General features: G+C 50.6%; 1 protein-coding gene across 1 annotated transcript in view; it reads right to left on the reverse strand.

Moving 5' to 3' along the window:
- GALNT4 (polypeptide N-acetylgalactosaminyltransferase 4) overlaps positions 1-20921 on the reverse strand; it is a 983977-nt gene that overhangs the window by 156489 nt on the left and 806567 nt on the right. Inside the window, exon 8 of the mRNA XM_086965331.1 lies at positions 17434-17610. Coding sequence (XP_086821457.1) covers positions 17434-17610 — 177 coding nt within the window. The remainder of the gene's footprint in view (positions 1-17433; positions 17611-20921) is intronic.

Consider the following 20921-nt stretch of genomic DNA (forward strand, 5'->3'; position numbering starts at 1 on the left):
CTGGTGCCACACCTTGTTTGTTTTTAAAGATGTAACACAGGGTTTTAAATTTAATTCTTAGATCAATTCGAAGCCAGTGAAGGTCACGTAAATACGGCAAGATGGAAGCCTGTCTAGGAACTTGACAAAGAAGGCGTACTGCAGAGTTCTGAACTACCTGTAGCTTTCTCAATACCGTTTGGCAGCTACCGAGATAGAGAACTTTGCCGTAATCGAGGCGAGAGGTGATGAGTGCCTGGACTACCGTGCATTGGGTTAAGGCAGGAAGCATCCAAATGATCTTACGAACCCACCTGTTGTCTCATAGAGAGACTATCATCAATAATGATGCCCAGATTACGGACTTGGGTGACAGGTAGGGGACAGGAACTCATTTCCTAAGGCCAATGGTGAGGGCCCCATAGGTCCTTGTGCTTGGCAAGGATAAGGACCTCGGTCTTATCCCCATTTAACTTCAAAAAGTTAAGGCGCATCGACTCTGTCACTTGCCGTAGGCCGCACTGAAGGGCAGATGTTGTTGGGTCTTTAGTGGTGGAAAGCGAGAAGACAATATGCCTATCATCCGCATACGAATATAGGGAAAGACCCGCCTCTTCCACAATCTCTGCCAGAGGTCTGACATAGTTGTTGAAGAGCAGGGGGCTTAAAATGGATCCCTGTGGGACTCCATCTGCTGATACGTAGATCTTAGATGATTCCTTAGCAGAAAATATTTGAAAAGAGTGACCCTCAAAGAATGAAGCAAACCAGGATAGGGCAGTGCCATCCAGCCCAAGAGACCTAAGGGCGTTAAGCAAGATGTTATGCGACACAGCGTCGAATGCGGTACTCAAATCTAATAGAATGAGTGCCGCAGTTTCCCCTTGATCTAAATGCTGGCGCAGTTTCTCAGTAACCCCAAGCAGAGCGGTTTCAGTTGAAAAGTTGGCTCTGAACCCGAATTGTGAATAATGAAGAAAGCCAACTTTATCTATGTGTTGTGTCAGTTGAGTATTGATATGTTTCTCAAAAATTTTGGAGAAAGCCGGAAGCAGAGATATAGGTCTAAAGTTAGATAGTACAGAAGGATCTGCTCCGGCCTTTTTCAACAAAGGGATGACCATGGCTCGCTTCCACTTGGGGGGTACAAAGGCCTCCCGCATAGAGGCGTTAAGAAGATCGATAAGGATGCCTTTAGATGTGGCAGAGAGCTGACAAAGGATGTTAATAGGCAAAGGATCAAGAGGAGACCCAGATTTAATACTGTTTAAACAATTTTGGAAAGACGCCTCTTCAAATGGGTGCCAGGAAGAAATCTTGGCTATCTGGTCACAATTACTGTGATATGTAGGGTCAAATGCAGAAGCCATACTACACAAGGAAGGGGAAGGAGCAGAGAGTGACTTGTAAATAAGTTCAACCTTCTGAATAAAGAAGTCAGCAATGTTGTTACATTGATTTTCATCAAGGACAGGAGGAGGAGGGATGGTATCAGAGCCAGCTAGCTTCTTCACTACCGAAAATAGAGCCCGAGGACGATTAGATGCCTTAGTTAATGTGTTAGCAACGTAAAAAATGCGTGCCTCTTTACACGCTAAATGATAACTTTTAAGAGCAGCTTTGTAAGCATCCTTACAAGTTAAAGAGTACGATCTCCTCCATCTTCTTTCTAGTGCTTTACATTTAGACTTAATAACTTTAAGATCATTTGTAAATCATGGGGCAGGGGGATGACGAGTAAAGCTGTGTTTGGGTACAGGGGGCAGACAGATGTCAATGGCATTGGTTAGCCAGTCCGAGACAGCAGTATTTAATGAAAGCAAAGGTAAAGTGACATCAGGTATGCTAGTAGACAGAATAGTATTAAAAGACTCCATATTCAACTTGCCCCAAGATCTGAGACTACCTGAGCTAGAAGGCTGCAGGTTGAATGGAATTAAAAAATGGTCGGACCAGTCTAACTGAAGCGCAGGAGTACTACAGTCATAGCAAAGATTGGACAAGATTGGATCCAGAAGGTGTCCCGCCTTATGAGTAGGGCCCTGATTGCATAACCTTAAGCTTAGAGCCTCCAAATCAGATAAAAAAGTGCGGCAGATGTTATTCTGATTATCTTCTAGGGGAAGGTTCAGGTCACCTAGAATTATAAAATTTGCTGCTTTTAAAATAAAGGGAGCGATAAGGTCAGGGAAAGTGGAGACCCAGGGGCCGGGCTTCCCCGGAGGGCGATAAATTAAAATGTCAGACAAGGTCAGCTGAGGGGATACAGAGAGTTTAAACAAAGCAGCTTCACACTCTGTGATGGAAATAGCTTCAAATTTACAGAAATGAGTAGATTTATAAATTATAGCAATCCCCCCGCCTTTGCCTGTGTCTCGATTTTTCCTGGTTATGACATCCAGGAGGAAGAGCAGTGGCAATGTTGGGTCCCGAACTGGCATGAAGCCATGTTTCGGTCAGAAAGAGTGCATCTGGATGTTCAGTAATAAGAAGGTCAAACATATGCTGCTTATTTTTGTCCAGAGAACGACAGTTAAGGCTTAAAAAGTACAAATTCTGGTGACATGCCATTTTGGCAGAGGTGGTGCTGTGACAGACCTGAAGGCCAGTTCTGGAAGCACAAGTTACTACTTGTGTAACGATATATCTGTAAGAGACATTAGTTAGTGATAGATACCTTACCTTAGAATATCCCCAGGCGTCAGACTGGATCCGGAATTTTTTGCGTACCACTACCCTTGCGCGCCGGTAGGCGTCGTCTGCGGCTCCGCGTCCATCGTCGGCATCGTGGGCTCCGTGATGACGTCGTCGGAGTACTTAGATGCCGCCTCCGCGTGCTGACGTCAGTTCTTAGACACAGCTTTTCCGCGCCAGAAACGCAGAGCTATGCTAAAAACCAACACTGGTGCCATTGAAACTAGGGCCATGAAAGGGGATGACCTTAACCCTAGATATCGGTTCGCAGAACAGGGAGGATGGATGGGTCGGTAAAGAATCTATCACTAACTAATGTCTCTTACAGATATATCGTTACACAAGTAGTAACTTGTGCATCTGAAAGAGACACGTTAGTGATAGATTCCTTATCTTAGAATAGATACCCCAGCAATACCAACCCCGGTGGTGGGTCTGCGAACCAATAATCACACCAGAAAGTCCTGAAGGACAGAACGGCCAAAGAAGCCATCCCTCCGGACTTGGCTGTCCAGGCAATAGTGTCTTTCAAACGTGTGCATAGAGGCCCACGTAGCTGCCTGGCAAATGCCTTGCAAGGGCACTCCTCGGCCCAGGGCAGTTGTAGTCGCTGTGACCCGAGTGGAATGAGCCCGTGGTCCCACAGGGGGTTCCTTCTTAGCCAAGGAGTAACACGCCTGGATACACAAGATGATCCACCGCGAGATGGTCTGCTTGTGCACCGCCTTTCCCTTCTTAGCGCCCACGTAACCAACAAAGAGTTGGTCATCCACCCGGAACTGGCGTGTGCGATCCAGATAGTAAGAGAGCGCACGTTGTGGGTCCAGACGGTGGAGCCTCTCTTCCTCTTTCGAGGGATGCGGAGGCGGAAAGAAGGTGGGCACGGTGATGGACTGCCCGATGCGGAAGGCTGTGACTACCTTGGGCAAAAAGAGGGCCTTGTCCGCAACACAACCTTCTCCAGATGGACCGAAAGGAATCGAGGTTTAGAGGATAGAGCCTGGAGCTCACTCACTCTCCTGGCAGAGGTGATGGCAACCAGGAAGGCAGTCTTCAAAGTAAGAAGGCGGATAGGACAGTTGTGAAGTGGCTCAAAGGGAGCGCACATCAGAAAAGTAAGAACCAGGTTCAAGTCCCACTGAGGCATCACGAAGGGAACAGGTGGAAACGTATGTGTGATGCTTTTCAGGAATCGATTAACAACAGGGGACTTGAACAAAGGTGGTTGATCAGGCAGCCTTAGAAAGGCTGAAAGGGCAGAAAGGTAGCCCTTAATAGAGCCCAGAGCAGAGACCTGCTGGGCAAGAGAAAGAAGGAAGAGAAGAACCTCAGAAAGAGGGGCAGAGAGAGGATCCACAGCCTTTGCTGTGCACCATGCCACAAATCTGTTCCACCTGCAGGCGTATACTGACTTTGTGGAGGGACGCCTGGCTGCCAGAATGATATTACATACTTCAGGAGGCAAGTAAAATGGCCTCAACTGTCCCTGCTCAATCTCCAAGCATGGAGGTGGAGACTGGACAGGTTCGGGTGGAGGACCGTCCCCTGCTGCTGCAACAGAAGGTCCTCCTGAAGTGGCAGACGAACCGGGGGATCGACTGAAATACTAAGTAGCTCGGGATACCAGTACCTTCGAGCCCAGTCCGGAGCCACAAGGATGACTTGTGCCTGGTCGTGCTTGATCTTCTTCAGCACTCTGGGCAGAAGTGGTATAGGTGGAAAGTCGTACAACAGACCGCAACTCCACTCGCAAAGAAAAGCTCCTCCGAGCGAGTGCCGCCTTGGAAATTCCAACGCGCAGAACTGATGACATTGCGCGTTCTCTTCGGTGGCGAATAGATCTAACCAAGGCTCTCCCTACTGCTGAAAGAGGCCTTGCACCACGTCCGAGTTCAGATGCCATTCGTGATCCATCATGCGCCGGCGGCTGAGTTCGTCCGCCCTGGCGTTCAGAGAACCTGCCAGGTGTTGAACCACCAAGGTCACACCCTGATGTTCCAGCCACTGCCAAAGGCGCAGAGCCTCCTGGCAGAGGGTCCACGACCCCACCCGCCCTGTTTGTTGCAGTACCACATGGTGGTGGTGTTGTCCGTGAACACCTGCACTACACTCCCCCGGACAGAGGGGAGGAATGCCTTCAGTGCTAGATGAATCGCCCGCAGCTCCAAAAGGTTGATATGGAGCCGGGACTCCGCCAGAGACCAGAGGCCTCTGATCTCCGCCTCTCCCATGTGGCCTCCCCAGCCCTGCAGGGACGCGTCCATAACAACTACATGCTCCGGTTGAGGATGGGAGAGGGATCTGCCGCTGACCCAATCGCGGTCCATGAGCCACCACTGCAGCTGTCTCGCAGTGCCCTCCGAGATCAGGACATGGTCGGACAGGTTGCCCTGACGCTGGGCCCACTGAAACTTCAGGTCCCACTGCAGAGCCCGCATCCGCCAACGGGCGTGATGCACCAGAAGGATGCAGGAAGCCATCAGCCCCAGAAGCCGCAGAGTTAACCTGACGAGACTCGGGATAAAGGCTGAAAGATTGGAATCAGAGCCTGTATATCCCGAACCCGCTGTTCGGGTGTGTAAACCCGAAACTACGCTGAGTCGAGAACCGCTCCGATGAAGAGGAGCTTCTGAGAGGGACACAGGTGTGACTTTGGCACATTGATGGAGAACCCCTAGCTGGTGCAAGAGGTCTGCCGTCGTCTGGAGGTGGCTGACAACTGTCTGGGACGAGCCCGCCTTCAACAACCAGTCGTCGGGGTAGGGAAAGACTGAAACCCTTAACCTGCGCAGATGAGCTGCGACCACCGCCATCACTTTCGTGAACACCCGTGGGGCGCTGGTAAGGCCGAAGGTGAGCACGTTAAACTGAAAGTGCTTGTGGCCTACCGTGAACCGCAGGTAGTGCCGGTGGGCCGGCAGTACGGGGATGTGGAAATAAACGTCCTGCAAGTCCAACGCTACCATCCAGTCTCCTGGGTCCAGGGCAGCTAAGACCTGAGCCAGAGTCAGCATTTTGAACTTCTTCTTCCGGAGGAAGCTTTTGACGTTCCGTAGGTCCAAGATAGGGCGTAGTCCCCCTTTGCCCTTCTTGGGTACCAGAAAGTAGTGGGAGTAGCAACCACACCCTACTTCTGGCCCAGGAACGCGCTCAATGGCCCCTAGAGGGCCGTAACTTCCTCCTGCAGAAGCCGCAAATGATCCCCCGATACGCGGTGGTGTTGCGGTGGCATGGCTTGAGGGGTCGTCTCGAAGGGGAGGGAGTAGCCCCTTTGGACGATTTGCAGCACCCTCATGTCCGAAGTGACAGTGCGCCAGTGGGAGTGGTGATGGCAAACCTTGCCCCCCACTGGCGTCACATGGGCCGAAAAGCACGGACTAGGAGGGTTTTGAGGCGGATGCTGCGGGGGAGGGTGTGGACTGGCCTCGCCGTTGTCCCCGACCGCCTCCACGGTGATTTCCACGGCCGCCACCGCGCTGTATGTTAGTCTGCGGTGCGTGGCTGGCAGCACGTGTGGGGGCGCCCCTTCCTTGGCCACGAAAGGAGCGTAAGGCACCCGTTTGCTGGCGCAGGTCCGAGAGGCCAAGGACTTGGCCGTAGCCCTGGAGTCCTTAAAGCGCTCAAGCGCATGGTCTGCCTTGTCGCCAAAAAGGCGACGGCCATCAAACGGCATGTCCATCAGTGTATTCTGGACATCGGCCGAAAAGTTGACGGACCTCAACCAGGCGTGGCGACGAATCGCCACTGTCGTTGCCATCGCTTTACCTAGTGAGTCAGTGGTATCCAGCCCACACCGGATAGAATATTTTGCTGCATCCCGGCCTTGGCCGAGTTTGGCCCGTACCTCCAACGGACACTCTGGCAGCAGTTCCGCGACCGTATCCCATTGAGAGTGGGTGTTAGGGCCCAAGAGGCATGCAGTGTCGGAAGACCGCAGTCCCAGACTAAGGGAGGAGAATACCTTCTTGCCGTAGTGCCTATACCTCTTGGATTCCCTGTCCGGCGGAGCCGACGGGAATGCGGCCTGGGAATTTGATGCCTGGATGGCCAGGCTCTCAGGGGTGGGGTGGGTGGACAGGAAACATGGGTCGCCTGGGCCCGGGCGGTGGCGTCTGGCCACGTTCCTATCTACGGGCAAACCCGTAGCGGGCCTGGACCAAGTGCCCAAAAGAACGTCGGAAGAGCGATGATGTCTCTTCGACTTTTTGTGCTTACCTGACGACGACTTCGACCCGGAGGAGTGATGCCGACTCTCGGAGCTGTGATGGCTCTGACCCCGCGACCACTCCCTCGACCTCCTGTGGGACCGGGATCTTCCGCGGCGCGGGGCCGACTGCCGGAGTTCGAGTCGCTTGCGGGACAGCTCCCGCCTAGCTTTCGAAGTCAGGGCCCGGCAGTCGGGGCAGGCCTTGTCGTCGTGGTCGACGCCGAGACAGTGGAGACACCGACGGTGAGGGTCGTTGACCGACATCAGTCGGTCACAATCCTCACAGGGCTTGAAACCAGGCATCCCTAGGCATCGTCCGGAGTCGCAAGACTCAAGAAAAGATGATCAAAAGAGATCAAAAAGACTAGTCAAAAAGTGACTAAAGTACTGCTTTTTCCAGATCTGCGCTTGCTGTCACGGAAAAAAGAAGAACTAATGTCAGCATGCGGAGGCGGCATCTAAGTACTCCGACGTCATCATCACAGCGCCCACGACGCCGACGACGGACGCGGAGCCGCAGACGACACCTACCGACGCGCAAGGGTACTGCTACGCAAAAATTTCCGGATCCAGTCTGACGCCTGGGGATATTCTAAGGTAAGGAATCTATCACTAACGTGTCTCTTTCAGATATGGTGTTTATAAGACGCATAGGACCCAATGTAAAATTGCATTGAATGCAAGTAAACCCGCGATAAGGAGGAGTACATACAGCGCATTTAGGAGAAATATATTTACTAAGTCTGTGAAGTTGCGCAGCTGAGTATGTAATTCTCTTACTTAAAGTGATCGCATTTTGGCAATAATTTCTGGCCGCTGGGCACGGACGGGCGCAGACGGGCTTGCTTCTGGCGCGCCTCAGGCACGCCGATCATCAGCGCGCCCGCAGCGCGCGCTTGCATCTGTCCACTAAAATAGAGTCAAGGACCATAGAGTGCGGCTGGAATGTCGCTCCAAAAGATACCAGCGAGAGGTGTCTGCGGGGCTGGAGGCTGAAAGTCAGGGGGCGGCCATATGGGATCATGCAGAGCCAGGCAAACAACTACCACAGGTACAAATTTAAAACAATTTTAAAACAAGAGCATTCCAAATGAAACACAACAAAAAAGTATATATAGAACTAAGTTCTATGTGAATTAAAGTTTAGTGTTTTTTTGTGACCAAAACTAGGTGGCTAGAGTATGCACATCATGTGCATTTACAGCTACATATGTCCGAGAGAGAGAGAAAGTGCTGCTTATGAATCAAGTTCAAATGGAGTCCAAATAGCAGAATCACTGCCACCATCAAGAGCAGCCGATCAAGATCTATTCATTTCACAAACAATCCTTTCATGAAGAATGAAAAGGGCTGCCTTCCCAGCAATATTACTTATTTTAAATATTAACCCCTTCTGTGCTCATGACAGAATGATTCTGTCATTTTATTTTTTGCCTTTGGAGTTGAGGAAGAGCTACCACAACCTCCTGAGGTATATTTTTTGTTTTCCTTGTAATGACGATCACAGCCATGGCGCGATGATGTAATTACAACAAAGTTTAGTTTCAGTTTCACTGTTTCAGTGCACGTGGAGCTATCTCAGCTCCCGAGCACCGAAACACATGGGAGAGGTATCATTGGAAAAGGCAGAACCTCCTCTTTCCAATGGCCCCCTTCCCTAGTGGATCTCTGCTTGGGGATAGCCCCAGGATGGCGATCCCCAAGCAGGGATCCACCAACTAGCTACCAGGTAGAAAGGAGCAAGTGGCCCCTTGGGCAAGGGCCATTGGTCCCCACATTTTATTCGGGTGGGGGGGAGAAAGCACCCTAGATGCCAGGGATTAATTTTTTATAGGCCAGGGGTAGGGGCATTGACATGCCCATTCTAGGCAGCCCCCACCCAAAAACAAATTGCCAAACTCTTTCTGGCAGTTGGGGTGGTAGCCTCACTTGTGTGGCGGTCCAATGCAGAATCGGACAAAACATATGTTTTTTTAATTTGCTGTGCTATACCCTTAATCCCTATGTTTTTGGCCCTTCCCAGTCACATGCCCTTGGCCCACCAACACAAGAGAGGTATCATTGTACTTGGGAGCACAAGGGGAATGCTGGGTGGTAGGACATTTGTGCCTGTACAGTGATCCCAAACAAAAATGTGTGGAAAAAGTGTTTTTTCCAGCTAAATTCCAGGCTTGCAGGGGATTCTGGATAAGGAAACATTAGGGGATCCACGCAAGCCATACCTCCCTGGACTCCCCAGGGTGTCTAGTTTTCAGAAATGTGTGGGTTTGGTAGGTTTCCCTAGATGGCCGCTGAGCCAGAGGCCAAAATCCCTGGTGCCCCCATTCCAAAACTAGGTCGTTTTGTGCTATAACTTATTTTAATGTCTCCACAATATATTTTGGGCCCTTGCCTGTCACAGGTACTGGGACCACGCACACAAGTTAGGTACCATTTTTATCAGGAGACCTGGAAAAACGTTGGGTGGTAAGAAATTTGTGTCAGCCAGGTGATCCTACCCCTTTCCCCACAGACATTTCAGAAAAAGTAGATTTTTTTCAGCTAAATTTGAGGCTTGCAGGGGATTTGGGGTAGGAAAATGTTGGGGGTCCACACACGCCATAACTCCCTAAACCCCCTGGGTGTCTAGTTTTCAGAGATGTCTGGATTTGGTAGGTTTCCCTAGATGGTCACCAAGCGTGGGGCCAAAAACCCAGGTGAGCCCCTTTGCAAAACCAGGTTGTTTTTGTGATAGGTAATTTTGATGCCTCCACAATACGTTTTGGGCCCGTCCCTGCAGCGGGTACTGGGCCCACCCCCATAAGTGAGGTATCATTTTTGCTGGGAGACTTTAAAGAATGCAGGGTGGGTGGAAGTTTGTGGACCCACGCACATTCTAGAAATTTCCATCGCAGTAATGTGGGGAAAATGGGTTGGTTTTTTGTACAAAGTTTGAGGTTTGCAAGGGATTCTGGGTAACAGAACCTGGTGAGAGCCACACAAGTCAACCCATCCTGAATTACCCTAGGTGTCTATTTTTAGAAAATGTTTAGTTTTGCTAGGTTTTCCTAGGTGCCGGCAGAGCTAGGGTTCAAAATCTACACCTCGGCACTTTCCCAAAAAAGGGGCAGTTTTCACTGTAAAAAATGTGGTGTGTCCACGTTGTGTTTTGGACCATTTCCTGTTGTGGGCACTAGGTCTACCCAAACAAGTGAGGTACCATTTTTAATGGTAGACTTTGGGGAATTCGGGGTGTGGGGAAGTTTGTGGATCCACACAGATTCCAGAACTTTCCATCATAGAAATGGGAGGAACATTTTTTTTTTTTACAAAGTTTGAAGTTTGCAAGGGATTCTGGGTAACAGAACCTGGTGAGAGCCACACAATTCACCCCCTCCTGTATTCCCCTGGGTGTCTAGTTTTAAAAAATGTTTAGGTTTGCTAGGTTTCCATAGGTGCCAGCAGAGCTAGGGTTCAGAAATCACAGCTAGGCACTTTGCAAAAAAAAGGGTCAATTTTCACTCTAAAAATGTGTTGTATCCATGTAGCATTTTGGGCAGTTTCCTGTTGCGGGCATTAGGCCTACCCAGACAGGTGAGGTACATTTTTATCGGGAGACTTAGGGGAATTAATCCCATATTACTCATTTGGGAACCTCTGAAGCTTCCTGGAATTTCTAGAACATAGTGGCAGTGAAACCTTACAAACTACGAATATTTTAGAGCACGCAAAAGGAAAAGATTTAAACCCTAGAACTTACATCAGGCAACTGATCAATACAAAAAAGTTCCAATCCTCTCAATATTACCTTTGTTTTTTCTATTAAGCAATTGATAATTTTCATTTGTAACATCGTTTTTATTGCAGTACCAAAATAATTGTACAGACAATATCTTTATGACATATCCATTAAACATATCAGGAAGGCACATTATCAATTCTGTCCCCCCATCTTGCCAAACACGTCTCCAAGCAGAAGACTAAGCAACCCTCGCACTGAGTCCATTCCTGCTTCGTAGTTCAGTGTCCATAGCTACATTCACAGGAAGACGTGGACTGCTTTTGAAATTTTCTCCCCTCCCCCACCCCCAGCAACCACCCCCCCCCAACTTCCCACAGTCCCGAACTCCCCCCTCCCCGTCGCAGCGCTGTAGTAGAATCCCAGTGAGAATAAGGTCTGGTGTGTGCAAGGAGGACTTATATATTCACTAAGGTGTGCTCCTAGGTGCGCTAGTGGGGTCAGCTGCTACAGAGTCCTCATCCTCCCCTTTCTCCTCATCATTATCATCCCGGAGCGCCTGTACCATCATTTCCCACGCTGTCGCCCTCTCCATGGCTTTCTCATCATCGGTCCTCCTAGCCATCTGGTACCTCAAAGTGCTTTCACAGGCCGCCCACTTCAGACATTCCCCATACCATCGTTTATACGTGGGTCCCACTTTCGATTTCCAATTCCTTGTTATTTCCCTCTTCGCCAGGATCAACCCCAAATCTATAAATCGACTGGTGTTCTTATTTTTGGACGTGTGTGGAAACCAATGTAGTACCCCCACTGCTTTGGTGTACTGTATTTCCCGATCTGTAGCATTATTCAGGGCCCTCCCAACCTCCTGCCAGTAGTCCCCCAAGGTAGGGCAATCCCACAGCATGTGACCCAGATCCGCCCCAATTGTGTTGCACCTAGGACAGGCCGCCTGTTCCACCCCAAAGTACTGCCGTATTTTCCCTGGCGTGAGGTATGCCCGATGAATAATATAAAAGTGTATGAGTTGGAACCTAGCGTTTCTTGAGCTCTTCCGCGCCTTCCGCAATAATTGACCCCAAGTTGCATCCGGGATCTCGATTTGGAGGTCCAGTTCTCACTTAGCTTTTAAAGCTGCGAGCGGCTGTAAGGCCTACCGCAACATTCTGGAGTACAGACAGGTTACCGCCTTAAAGGTCCCGGCCGCCATCATTGTATATTGGCACGCCATGGAGGTCGCAGGTTCTTGCAATCCCTCTCCCCAGTGGTCCTGCATGGCGCCCGTTATCGCCGCATGTAACAAGTAATCTCCTCGTGGGAGGTCGAACCGCTCCTGCAACTCCTGAAACGGAAGCAATGCACCATCCTCATACAAGTCGCCCAGCATTTGAACCCCAGCCTCTTCCCAACCCAGTAATCTCGACCAGTCCCCACCATGAGGCAGGGCTGTGACCATTCCTAGCGGAATTTCCGGGGCATACATGCGACGGACACCCGCTTGTTTGCGCGTCCGGTTCCAGCAAAGTCGGAACGTCTGTTCCTCCACGGTCAAATCTCTAAGCAATAGCTTCTGATGCAGCGTGATGTATGCCAACACATGCCGCGGGGTGCCCTCATCCCTAGAACGCTCCGGGCCTCGATACACCCTCGCGACCTCCTGAGTGAAAGTCTGAAGTTGAGCCGCCAGATAATAGCCTTCGAAATCAGGCACCGCCATGCCTCCCTCATCCTTGGGTCGCAAGAGGGTATCCAGCGCGATTCGGCGCCTGACCGTGCCCCATAAAAACGCTATGGTCAACGATCTCAGGCGCCGGAAGACGGAGCCCGGAACCCATATCGGAAGAGTCCTAAAGTAATATAGTAGCCTAGGCAGAGCCACCATCTTAAGCAGGGAGACCCGACCAGCTAGCGAGAGTGGGAGTGTGGCCCAGAAGTCCATACATCCTCTCAAGGCAGTAATACAGCGATTGATATTGCCATCCAGCATATCCGCCGGGGTATGGTAGATATAAACGCCAAGATAGTGCAGATAATGTGGCTCCCATCGGAGGTCCTGCGCCGTGAGAGGGCAAGGCTCTCCCTGTCTCAAAGGGTATAAACAAGATTTGGGCCAATTGACCCTCAAGCCCGACAGCCGCCCGAACAATTCCAGCAGACGTCTCGCCCCCAACAACTCCGCTTCCGCATCGGCCAAAAACATCAGTAGGTCGTCCGCATATAATGAGACGACATGCGGCCTGTCCCTGTAGACCAACCCCTTATAATGGCGGCCAGACCTGGCTTCCGCTGCAAAAGGCTCCATTGCCAGAGCAAATAAGAGGGGAGAAAGGGAGCACCCCTGCCTAGTGCCGCGTCGTACCGGATATTGCTTCGAGATCAATGAACCCACTCTGACTCTAGCCGTGGCTTCTGTATATAGGACTTTGGTCGAGTTGATATAACCGTCCCCTAGCCCGAAATGCCTCATCACCTCATACAGATAGTCCCATTCAAGACTATTGAAGGCCTTCTCGATATCTATAGAGAGCACGAATGGAGTAGTGTCTTCCGACAACCGAGCCCCCATCAGCCTCGTCAGCCTGCGGATATTGTGGGTAGTGTTACGTGTCGGGATAAAGCCGCATTGATCTTTATGAATCAGGCCCGTCATGTGAGTCAACAGCCTATTTGCTAGGATTTTGCTCAGGATCTTGTAATCCGTTGTGAGCATAGATAATGGACGGTAGGACGAAAGGGCATCGCTCGCTCTGCCAGGTTTGAGCAACGGGATCATAAGGGCCTCACACATGGAGCTCGGGAGTCTACCTCGTGATTGCGCCTCATTATAGACCAATTGCAGTTGTGGAGCCAGAACTCCAAGTATTTGCTATAAAACTCTATCGGGAGACCGTCAAGCCCTGGAGTTTTATTTCTAGCCATCTGCTTCACTGCACTCCCTACCTCTCCGATCGTTATAGGCAGACCCAGCTCCTCTGCTTCCGATTTCTCTAATTGTGGTAGCTGCAACCCTTCGAGAAAGGTGCCCAATTCTTCCGCCCCGCTCGTCAGCCCGCCCTCATATAAACCCTCATAATACGCCCTAAACCTATCCAGGATCCCGGCTTGGGTGTGGCAAAGGCCCCCCCCCTTCCGCCTGAATCACCAAGATCGGAGCGCCCCGCCTGGTCGGATTGGCAAGCCACGCCAGCATCGACCCCGCCTTATCACCCTCCGCATGTGCCTTTGTCATATACGCCTTGTGGTCGAAGCTACGCAATCGCTCTAACTCCCCCGCTAGCGCTTCCCTGGCACCACTAATCCCCTCCTGGAGCTCAGGGTGATTCGGGCGCTCCCTCTCCTTCTCCCTCAATCGTCTCTCCGCTCTCTCAAGATCATCCATCAAAGTTTTACGAGCCCCTGCAGCGTTCCCAATACAGTGACCCCTGACCACCACCTTAAACGCGTCCCACTCCACAGCTCTAGTGGAGGCGGAGCCGCTATTCTCCTCAAAGTAACGTGCTACGCGCTCCCCCAAGGCCTCCCTAAAGAGCAAATCATCCAATGTATCAGGTTGCAGCCGCCATGTTGGTACACAATTGATTTCCACCATCCAGTTCAGAGACAACAACAAAGGGTTGTGGTCCGACAGCGTGCGGGCCAAATACTCTGCGCTACCCACTGTTGAGAGCATATGCGACGAGCACAGAAACGCATCCAATCTAACATGCAGGCCGTGTAAAGTTGAATGAAAGGAGTAGTCCCTCGTGGTGGGGTGTAGTACTCTCCAGGCGTCCCCCAGGTCCCAGCTCTCCTGCCAATCCAATCGGCGCTTCGCTACCCTGTGTACTGGGGAGGCGTGCAGTGGGGGATGAGACCTATCCAAAGCAGTATCCACCACCGAGTTAAAATCCCCCCCCATGAGCATCGGCCCTGCCAAATAACTCGCCAGTTTGCCCGAAAGTGCTGTCAGGAAAGCGGGCAAATCTACATTTGGGGCATATGCACTGCAGAGAGACACCACCCGGCCCCTGAGTCTCCCCTCTACAGCCACAAATCTACCCTCTGGGTCCACCACCGTTTTAGTGACCCCGCACATTCCAGGTCACACATTTCAAAGCCCCCGTATTAGCCATATCCTCTCGCACCCACAGACAGAACAATAAGAGCCATCGACCATGCGCTTTCGCCAACAACGCGCTGCCCCCCCCCTCCCACTCCAAACAAGTGAACCCCTCAGCCCCCCGAAAACAACCTGAGCGTCCCCAACTACTCTCGGTTCCCACCCCCCCAGGACAGGCCCCCCCGCAATTGGAAGTGAACCCATCCAAACTATCACAACCAACTATCCCCTCAAAGAAAGGCACTAATATTCGCAGTCTCCACTGCGATGACCGTAGGGGCCAGTAGGGTGCGGACCGATGCCGAGATGGTACGTTAAAGCAAATCAATCCCGCATATCCCGCCCCATGATCCCCCCATAACAGACTCACGAAGTCCCACACAGTAGTAAACTGCGCACACGGGCACAGCGCCCCTGAGTCTGACCAACAGGCCGCTCCTCAAGTCCAGTGGTTCATGCTTCGACTATCTCCCCAGACGTCTGAGGCGTGACAATAGGGCCCTTGGCTCCTCCATATTACGAGAGTCCAGTCTCCGATCCCGTGCCCTGCTCATCAGAGTCCGTGCCCTTCCCGGACTGGCTTCTGGTCGTGCCAGAGAGGTCCACCACCGCCTGTAGGGCCGCCTTTCTCTCTGTCTCCATCTGTGACACGGATGGTTTTCCAGTTCTCCGGCGATTTTTACGAATCCGTTGCGACTTCCTGATCGGCTGTGTCTCTCTAGCCTCCTCCGCCCTGGCCTTAGCACCGTCCGTTCCAGCTTTGTATGTTTCCCACCAGGCCCAAGCGTCCGCCGAGGTAGTGAAAAAAAGCGACTTGTCGTCCACCACCACTCTCAGCTTCGCTGGGAAGAGAAGGGAGTACTTTATGCCCTCCCCACGGAGCTCACGCTTGAGGGACAAGAAGTTGGCCCTGAGTTTTTGGGTTTCAAAAGTGTAGTCCGGGAACATGGTGACTCTGTTGTTGTCAACTTGAAAGGGTCCTACTTCCCTCGCCCTCTGTAGTAGCCAGTCCCGATCCCTGTAGTGGAGCAGCTTGATCACCACCGGGCGAGGCGGCAGGCCCGGGGCCGGAGGCCGAGCCGGAACCCTGTGGGCTCGATCCAGGGAAAAGAAAGGAGATAGTCCCTCTGGCGCCACCTCAGTGCGTAGCCAATTATCGAGGTAGCCCACCATGTCATCGCCCTCAATTTTTTCCAGTAGGCCCACGAGGCGAACATTATTACGTCTACTCCTATTTTCCGCATCCTCAGCCCTCCTCTCCAACACCTTCAGCCTGTCTAGAGCGTCCGCCATCTGAGCCTTCACCGCTGCGTGGTCCGGGGCCAATTCCTGAATAGTGATCTCCATAGACTTGACTTTGTCTTTAAGTTTGTCATGATCCGCTTTCAGGAGACCCAAGCCCGTCGCCACCTGGGCGATGTCCTGCTGCAGGGCATCTTTCGTGGTCGCGATGGCTTCTAGTATACGGTCCTGCATGCGCTGGAGAGCAGATTGGTCGCGATCCGCTCCATCCACCATCTCTGATTCAGCCGCTCCGTCCCCCTTCCCTTTCGGTTTCACCATCTTGGCTGCGGCCGGCACCGGCCCCTAGGGCCCCTTTGTCCCCCTCGCTGTCTCTGCACTGCAGAGCCCCGCCACTGGATAACCCCTCGGGCAATAGGATCAGTGATCTAGGATACCCGTAGAGCACTGGACTCTGCTCTGATCGCACTAGTTGGTTCAGTTCCCGGGGGTCCTCTGCTGCAGCGGTGTCTCAGGGTGCCAGATCACGCTCTGGTAATCGGGACCGCCGTCACAAAGCTGCCTCCATTTTGGGACTTCCTCTGCAAGCGTAATTGTAGTCGTGTGTCCCAGTAGCTCACACCAGAGCGAAGAAAGATCACCTGTGCCTGCCGAAAAGGTCAGGAGGGGCCCTCCAGCCTAGTAATCACTGCGAGTGTCGGATCAGCAGGAGAGACAGGCCTCGTACCCCTGTCGCTGTTTTGTCGAGGCCTCAGGGCGCCATCTTAGATCGACGGCATCACACCCGGTGCTGGCCTTCAAAGTCGACTTTCAGGACGAGGAACAGCTCCAAGTCGTCCTCTCTGAAAGCCGCAGCCTCCGTGACGTCTTTAGACTGCAGATTATCCAATTTTCACTGGAATTCGCGCGGATAATCAGGATGATATTCGGGATCGGGCGCGGAGCTAAGGGCTCACGCTGCCTACCTCCTCGGCATCCAAGCCACGCCCCAGCAATTGATAATTTTCATTACTGAACTGTCCTGCTCCTACTATCCTACTATGATGGTGGTAATCACACTTCAGTAGAGAAGTGTGGCTCAATGGTTAGAGCGGCAGACCCTGATGCAGTAGTCTGGCTGGGACCAGGGTTTAATTGCCGCCTCGGAGGGTCTCGGGCTCAATTTCCTCGGACCTGATAATTCTCGCCTTGGTGCCTATTCCAATCATGGAGTCTCACTCTGCAACTCTGGGCAATAGCTTGCTTAATCTCTACAACGGCCCCAACAATGCTGAGGATGCCCGACTTCACCTTGGGGGTGCCCAGGAGTGGGCTCCTTACAGGGAAAGGCCAGGAAGGGTTCCTCTGTGGTATTCGTACAAGCGCTGAGATGCCTCCGGGTAGTCGTGCGCTATATAAGTGCGTAATTATCACTTCACACCTCTTCAGAAGATAAATGAATCTCAATAACACTTCAAACTACATAACTAGGCAATTAATGGACCAGCCTACCTTCCTTGCAGGAGGATTTCGGTTGTAGAAATGCTCCTTGTAATCATCCATCCAAACTTCAGCAGCCCGTGCAGTGTTTTGAAGAAAGTTTGGCCTGGCATATGGAGCTTTCTTTGGAAACACATGACCTACATGTGAACATGGGTGAATTTCAAGTGTACCTCCACACTGCCAGACCTATCATAAAGAAAAGAAAAATATAAATATTATTCATGGGACCATGATTCTACGTTTTATCAAATTCAAACAATAAATCCTGACAAGTGAACTTGTGTTATATAGTTTGAAGAAAAAAAAAAAACAGTCCACGTTTTTTGCTTTTGTTGGGTGTATAGGTCCAACATCGATATAACGCAACTGTTAACCAGACCTCAGATCCAAAATAACTTGTTTAAATGGGTTGTTTGTGGTAGTTGGTAACATGTTTTAGCTCAAATTCAAAATAACTTTTTTTCGCCTGTCAAAAATTTATAAAAGTATGCGCAAAATGCAGCATGAATTCAAATATCAATAACTAAACAACGTTGAGTAGTTTAAAAGGTTAAAGCACAATTCATATAAAGACGTTTTAAAAGTACCAAAGCACAACACTAGCACAAGAAGAGAAGTACAAAGCAAAAATCAAGTAGACAGTAGGGAGCAATCATAGATGTACAGATAGAGCTCTCCGACGCACCAACCACATAGGAGCCAAACATGTAGCGACAGAACAAGCAAATGATGGCCGAGAGCCAGTTTTAAGTCTATGAAGGGCAGTACTATGGCTTCTTGTGCCTAACTTTTTATATATACGCAGGAGCCAATAAGCAGGTGCACAGGTATACGCAGGGCACACAAAAAAAACATGGACTACATGTTCCTTTCAGGAATTATACGCTGGGCAGCCCGAAGATTTTGTGACTGTCCATTTGCAGTAAACTGTTTTAATGGAAGGGTTCCTACTCCGAATTGGAAATACAGTTTTCTAACTGACAGTACTGCAATAATGTCCCAAAACTGCTCGTAATCACAAGATAATTTAAAATCAAGAACATCACTAGACAGGGTAGTACCAGCAACTTTGTGAGCCTCATCAGACAACGTTTTTCCCAGTATAGCCTTTTCAAGGTTTCTTTATAAGGAAAGGGCACTCATGAGGATGTTCCCATAAATCAATTAATCCTAAGGAAGCAAAAGACCGCTTTGATTAAGCCAACTGATCTAATGGAAATGGTCTACCTTAATTACGTCCGGCAGTGCAATGGTGAAATGAGCCAACTCAGGAGTAGACCACAGGCGTTTCCAAAACAGCAGTGGGAGTGATCTACATTTACCCGCTACCTGTTTTACGCTCATATCCAAGGTCAATGGATGCAGGGGTGTGCTGGGTGGCAAGCGGAAAATAGTTCTTAGAAATCTGTTCTCTGATTTAATTAGGCCATCAATGTTGTCGAAGCCCCACAACTCTGACCCGTAAAGGGCAGAGCCTACGGCCTGTGCCTCATAAATCTGAAGGGCGTGTGCTATTGGTTTGCTGGAAGAGGCTTGATGTTCTTTGGCAATAACACCTGCTGGCTGTCTAAGCTGAATCACGGCCTTGCAACTGTGAGGCTTCAAAGACAAGGAAGCCGCCAGGGTAATGCCTAGGTAAGGAAAATAATCAATTCTCTCTAAAGGCACTCCTGCGGACACCAAGCCTCATTTAAATGTTTTTTTTGCAGACTGAAAAACATCAGCGTTGTCTGTGCAGTGATACAACAAAACTCACCAAAGTAATTCAGGAGCGTCTGCAATCCACTGGGGGTAATCAGGGCTCCTATAGCAATAGCATTGGCAAGAAAAATAATATACTTTGATCAGGCCTTTACATCATAAAGAAAGATATCCGCTGGGATACCATCAGGGCTGGTCGACCTACTAATTTAGATCGATTTAAGGGAACCTAATATATCAAACATATCAAATAAAGCCTTGTTGTTGCACAATGAAGAAAGAAGCGAAAGTGTGCTCTCATCAGAACATACAGAGTAATCGTAGTAAGGGTTTTTGAAATGGTCAAAGCATTATAGAGGGGAAACATAGTTGTTTGCTTCCTTGGCAGCCAAGTGTCCTGCTTTGGAAAGCAGTGCCCAGAACTTAGTGGAACCCCTAGCAGAAAAGGCATCTTTAAGATCCTGCCATCTTTGATCCTCCCTGGCTCTTTTCGCACATTCTCAATGACTTTTTATACACATTTTTGCAACTCCATGCCCTGTCTGTGCGAGTCGAGGGGCCGGACTACATAAAGTGTCCCTAGGGCGCACCCAGCGTTTGGGAGCCCACTTTGGTATTTCAAAAGAGGGTGCAGACCAATTGACGTTTAATAGCTGAATTTAAGACGGAAACATTCCAGCTAATATATTTCCTTGCCCCATCGATACATACATAAATTACAGTCCCCCCCAAAAAAATTTAGGAGCTAAAAATGAGACCATGAGATTTTGGAACATTCTCTGATAAGAAATCAGAGTACAATACTTACAAGAATAACAGTTATAACTTTGGGGCCCATCAGGAGAGGGGGGGGGTGTACACAACCGGAGACCAATTTAAAGTGTGACAAAGGCCGCTTTATTGGAAGCAGGTGCATCCTAACATGCCCAAAGCCCTGGCCTATGCCGTACAAAACTAGGCCTAACTAAATATGCATTACCTGACAACCCCCCACCCTCACCCCTAAAATGGTTCCCCCCGAAGAACAACATACACATAATTTGCAAACTGCACCATGCCTGGCTAACTGTTATATATTTGTCATATGTACACTCTCTCCCCCTTAGTCCAGGAACACCTCAGTCCTCATATCCTGACCCCTTCCCCCCTAGACTAGGAAAAAGCGCCATTAAAGCAACCATCCAACCAGCACCTGTTCCAGCGACATGAAACCCAATCTTACCACCTGCCCTCGGACACACCTGCTCCCAAGAAAAACACCCAACAGTTACCCCTTCCCCCAGGACCCGCTACCCCGTTATCACCCGCCAAAAGCAGGGCCATAACAAACCAAAAACACTCCCCCAAAGTGCTGCGATATAGGAAGGGTGGGTGGGCAAAATCGCCCCTGCCTAAACACCTGCTGCCGTGTCACTGTCCCTAAAATGGTGGACAGTGACCTGACATGGCCGGTTAATACCCCCACAAGCCCAAGGACCCAAATCCAGCCCAAATACCGCCCCAACCAGCCCAACCCGCCCAAAACAGCCTGGCCCGGTCTCCTGCCAGTCAACCCCCCCTCCCCTCTCCCGGGGCCCCAAAGCTCCCCGGGGGGACGAGCCTCCCTCCGGTCGGCCACCCCCCGCAAAGCCCCATTGGGGCCCATCAGGAGAGGGGGGGGGGGTACAAACCAACCGGAGACCAATTTAAAGTGTGACAAAGGCCGCTTTATTGGAAGCAGGTGCATCCTAACATGCCCAAAGCCCTTGGCCTGTGCCGTACAAAACTAGGCCTAACTAAATATGCATTACCTGACA

The sequence above is a fragment of the Lissotriton vulgaris genome, chromosome 4_1 (assembly GCF_964263255.1).
Source record: "Lissotriton vulgaris chromosome 4_1, aLisVul1.2, whole genome shotgun sequence".
Classification (NCBI taxonomy): domain Eukaryota; kingdom Metazoa; phylum Chordata; class Amphibia; order Caudata; family Salamandridae; genus Lissotriton; species Lissotriton vulgaris.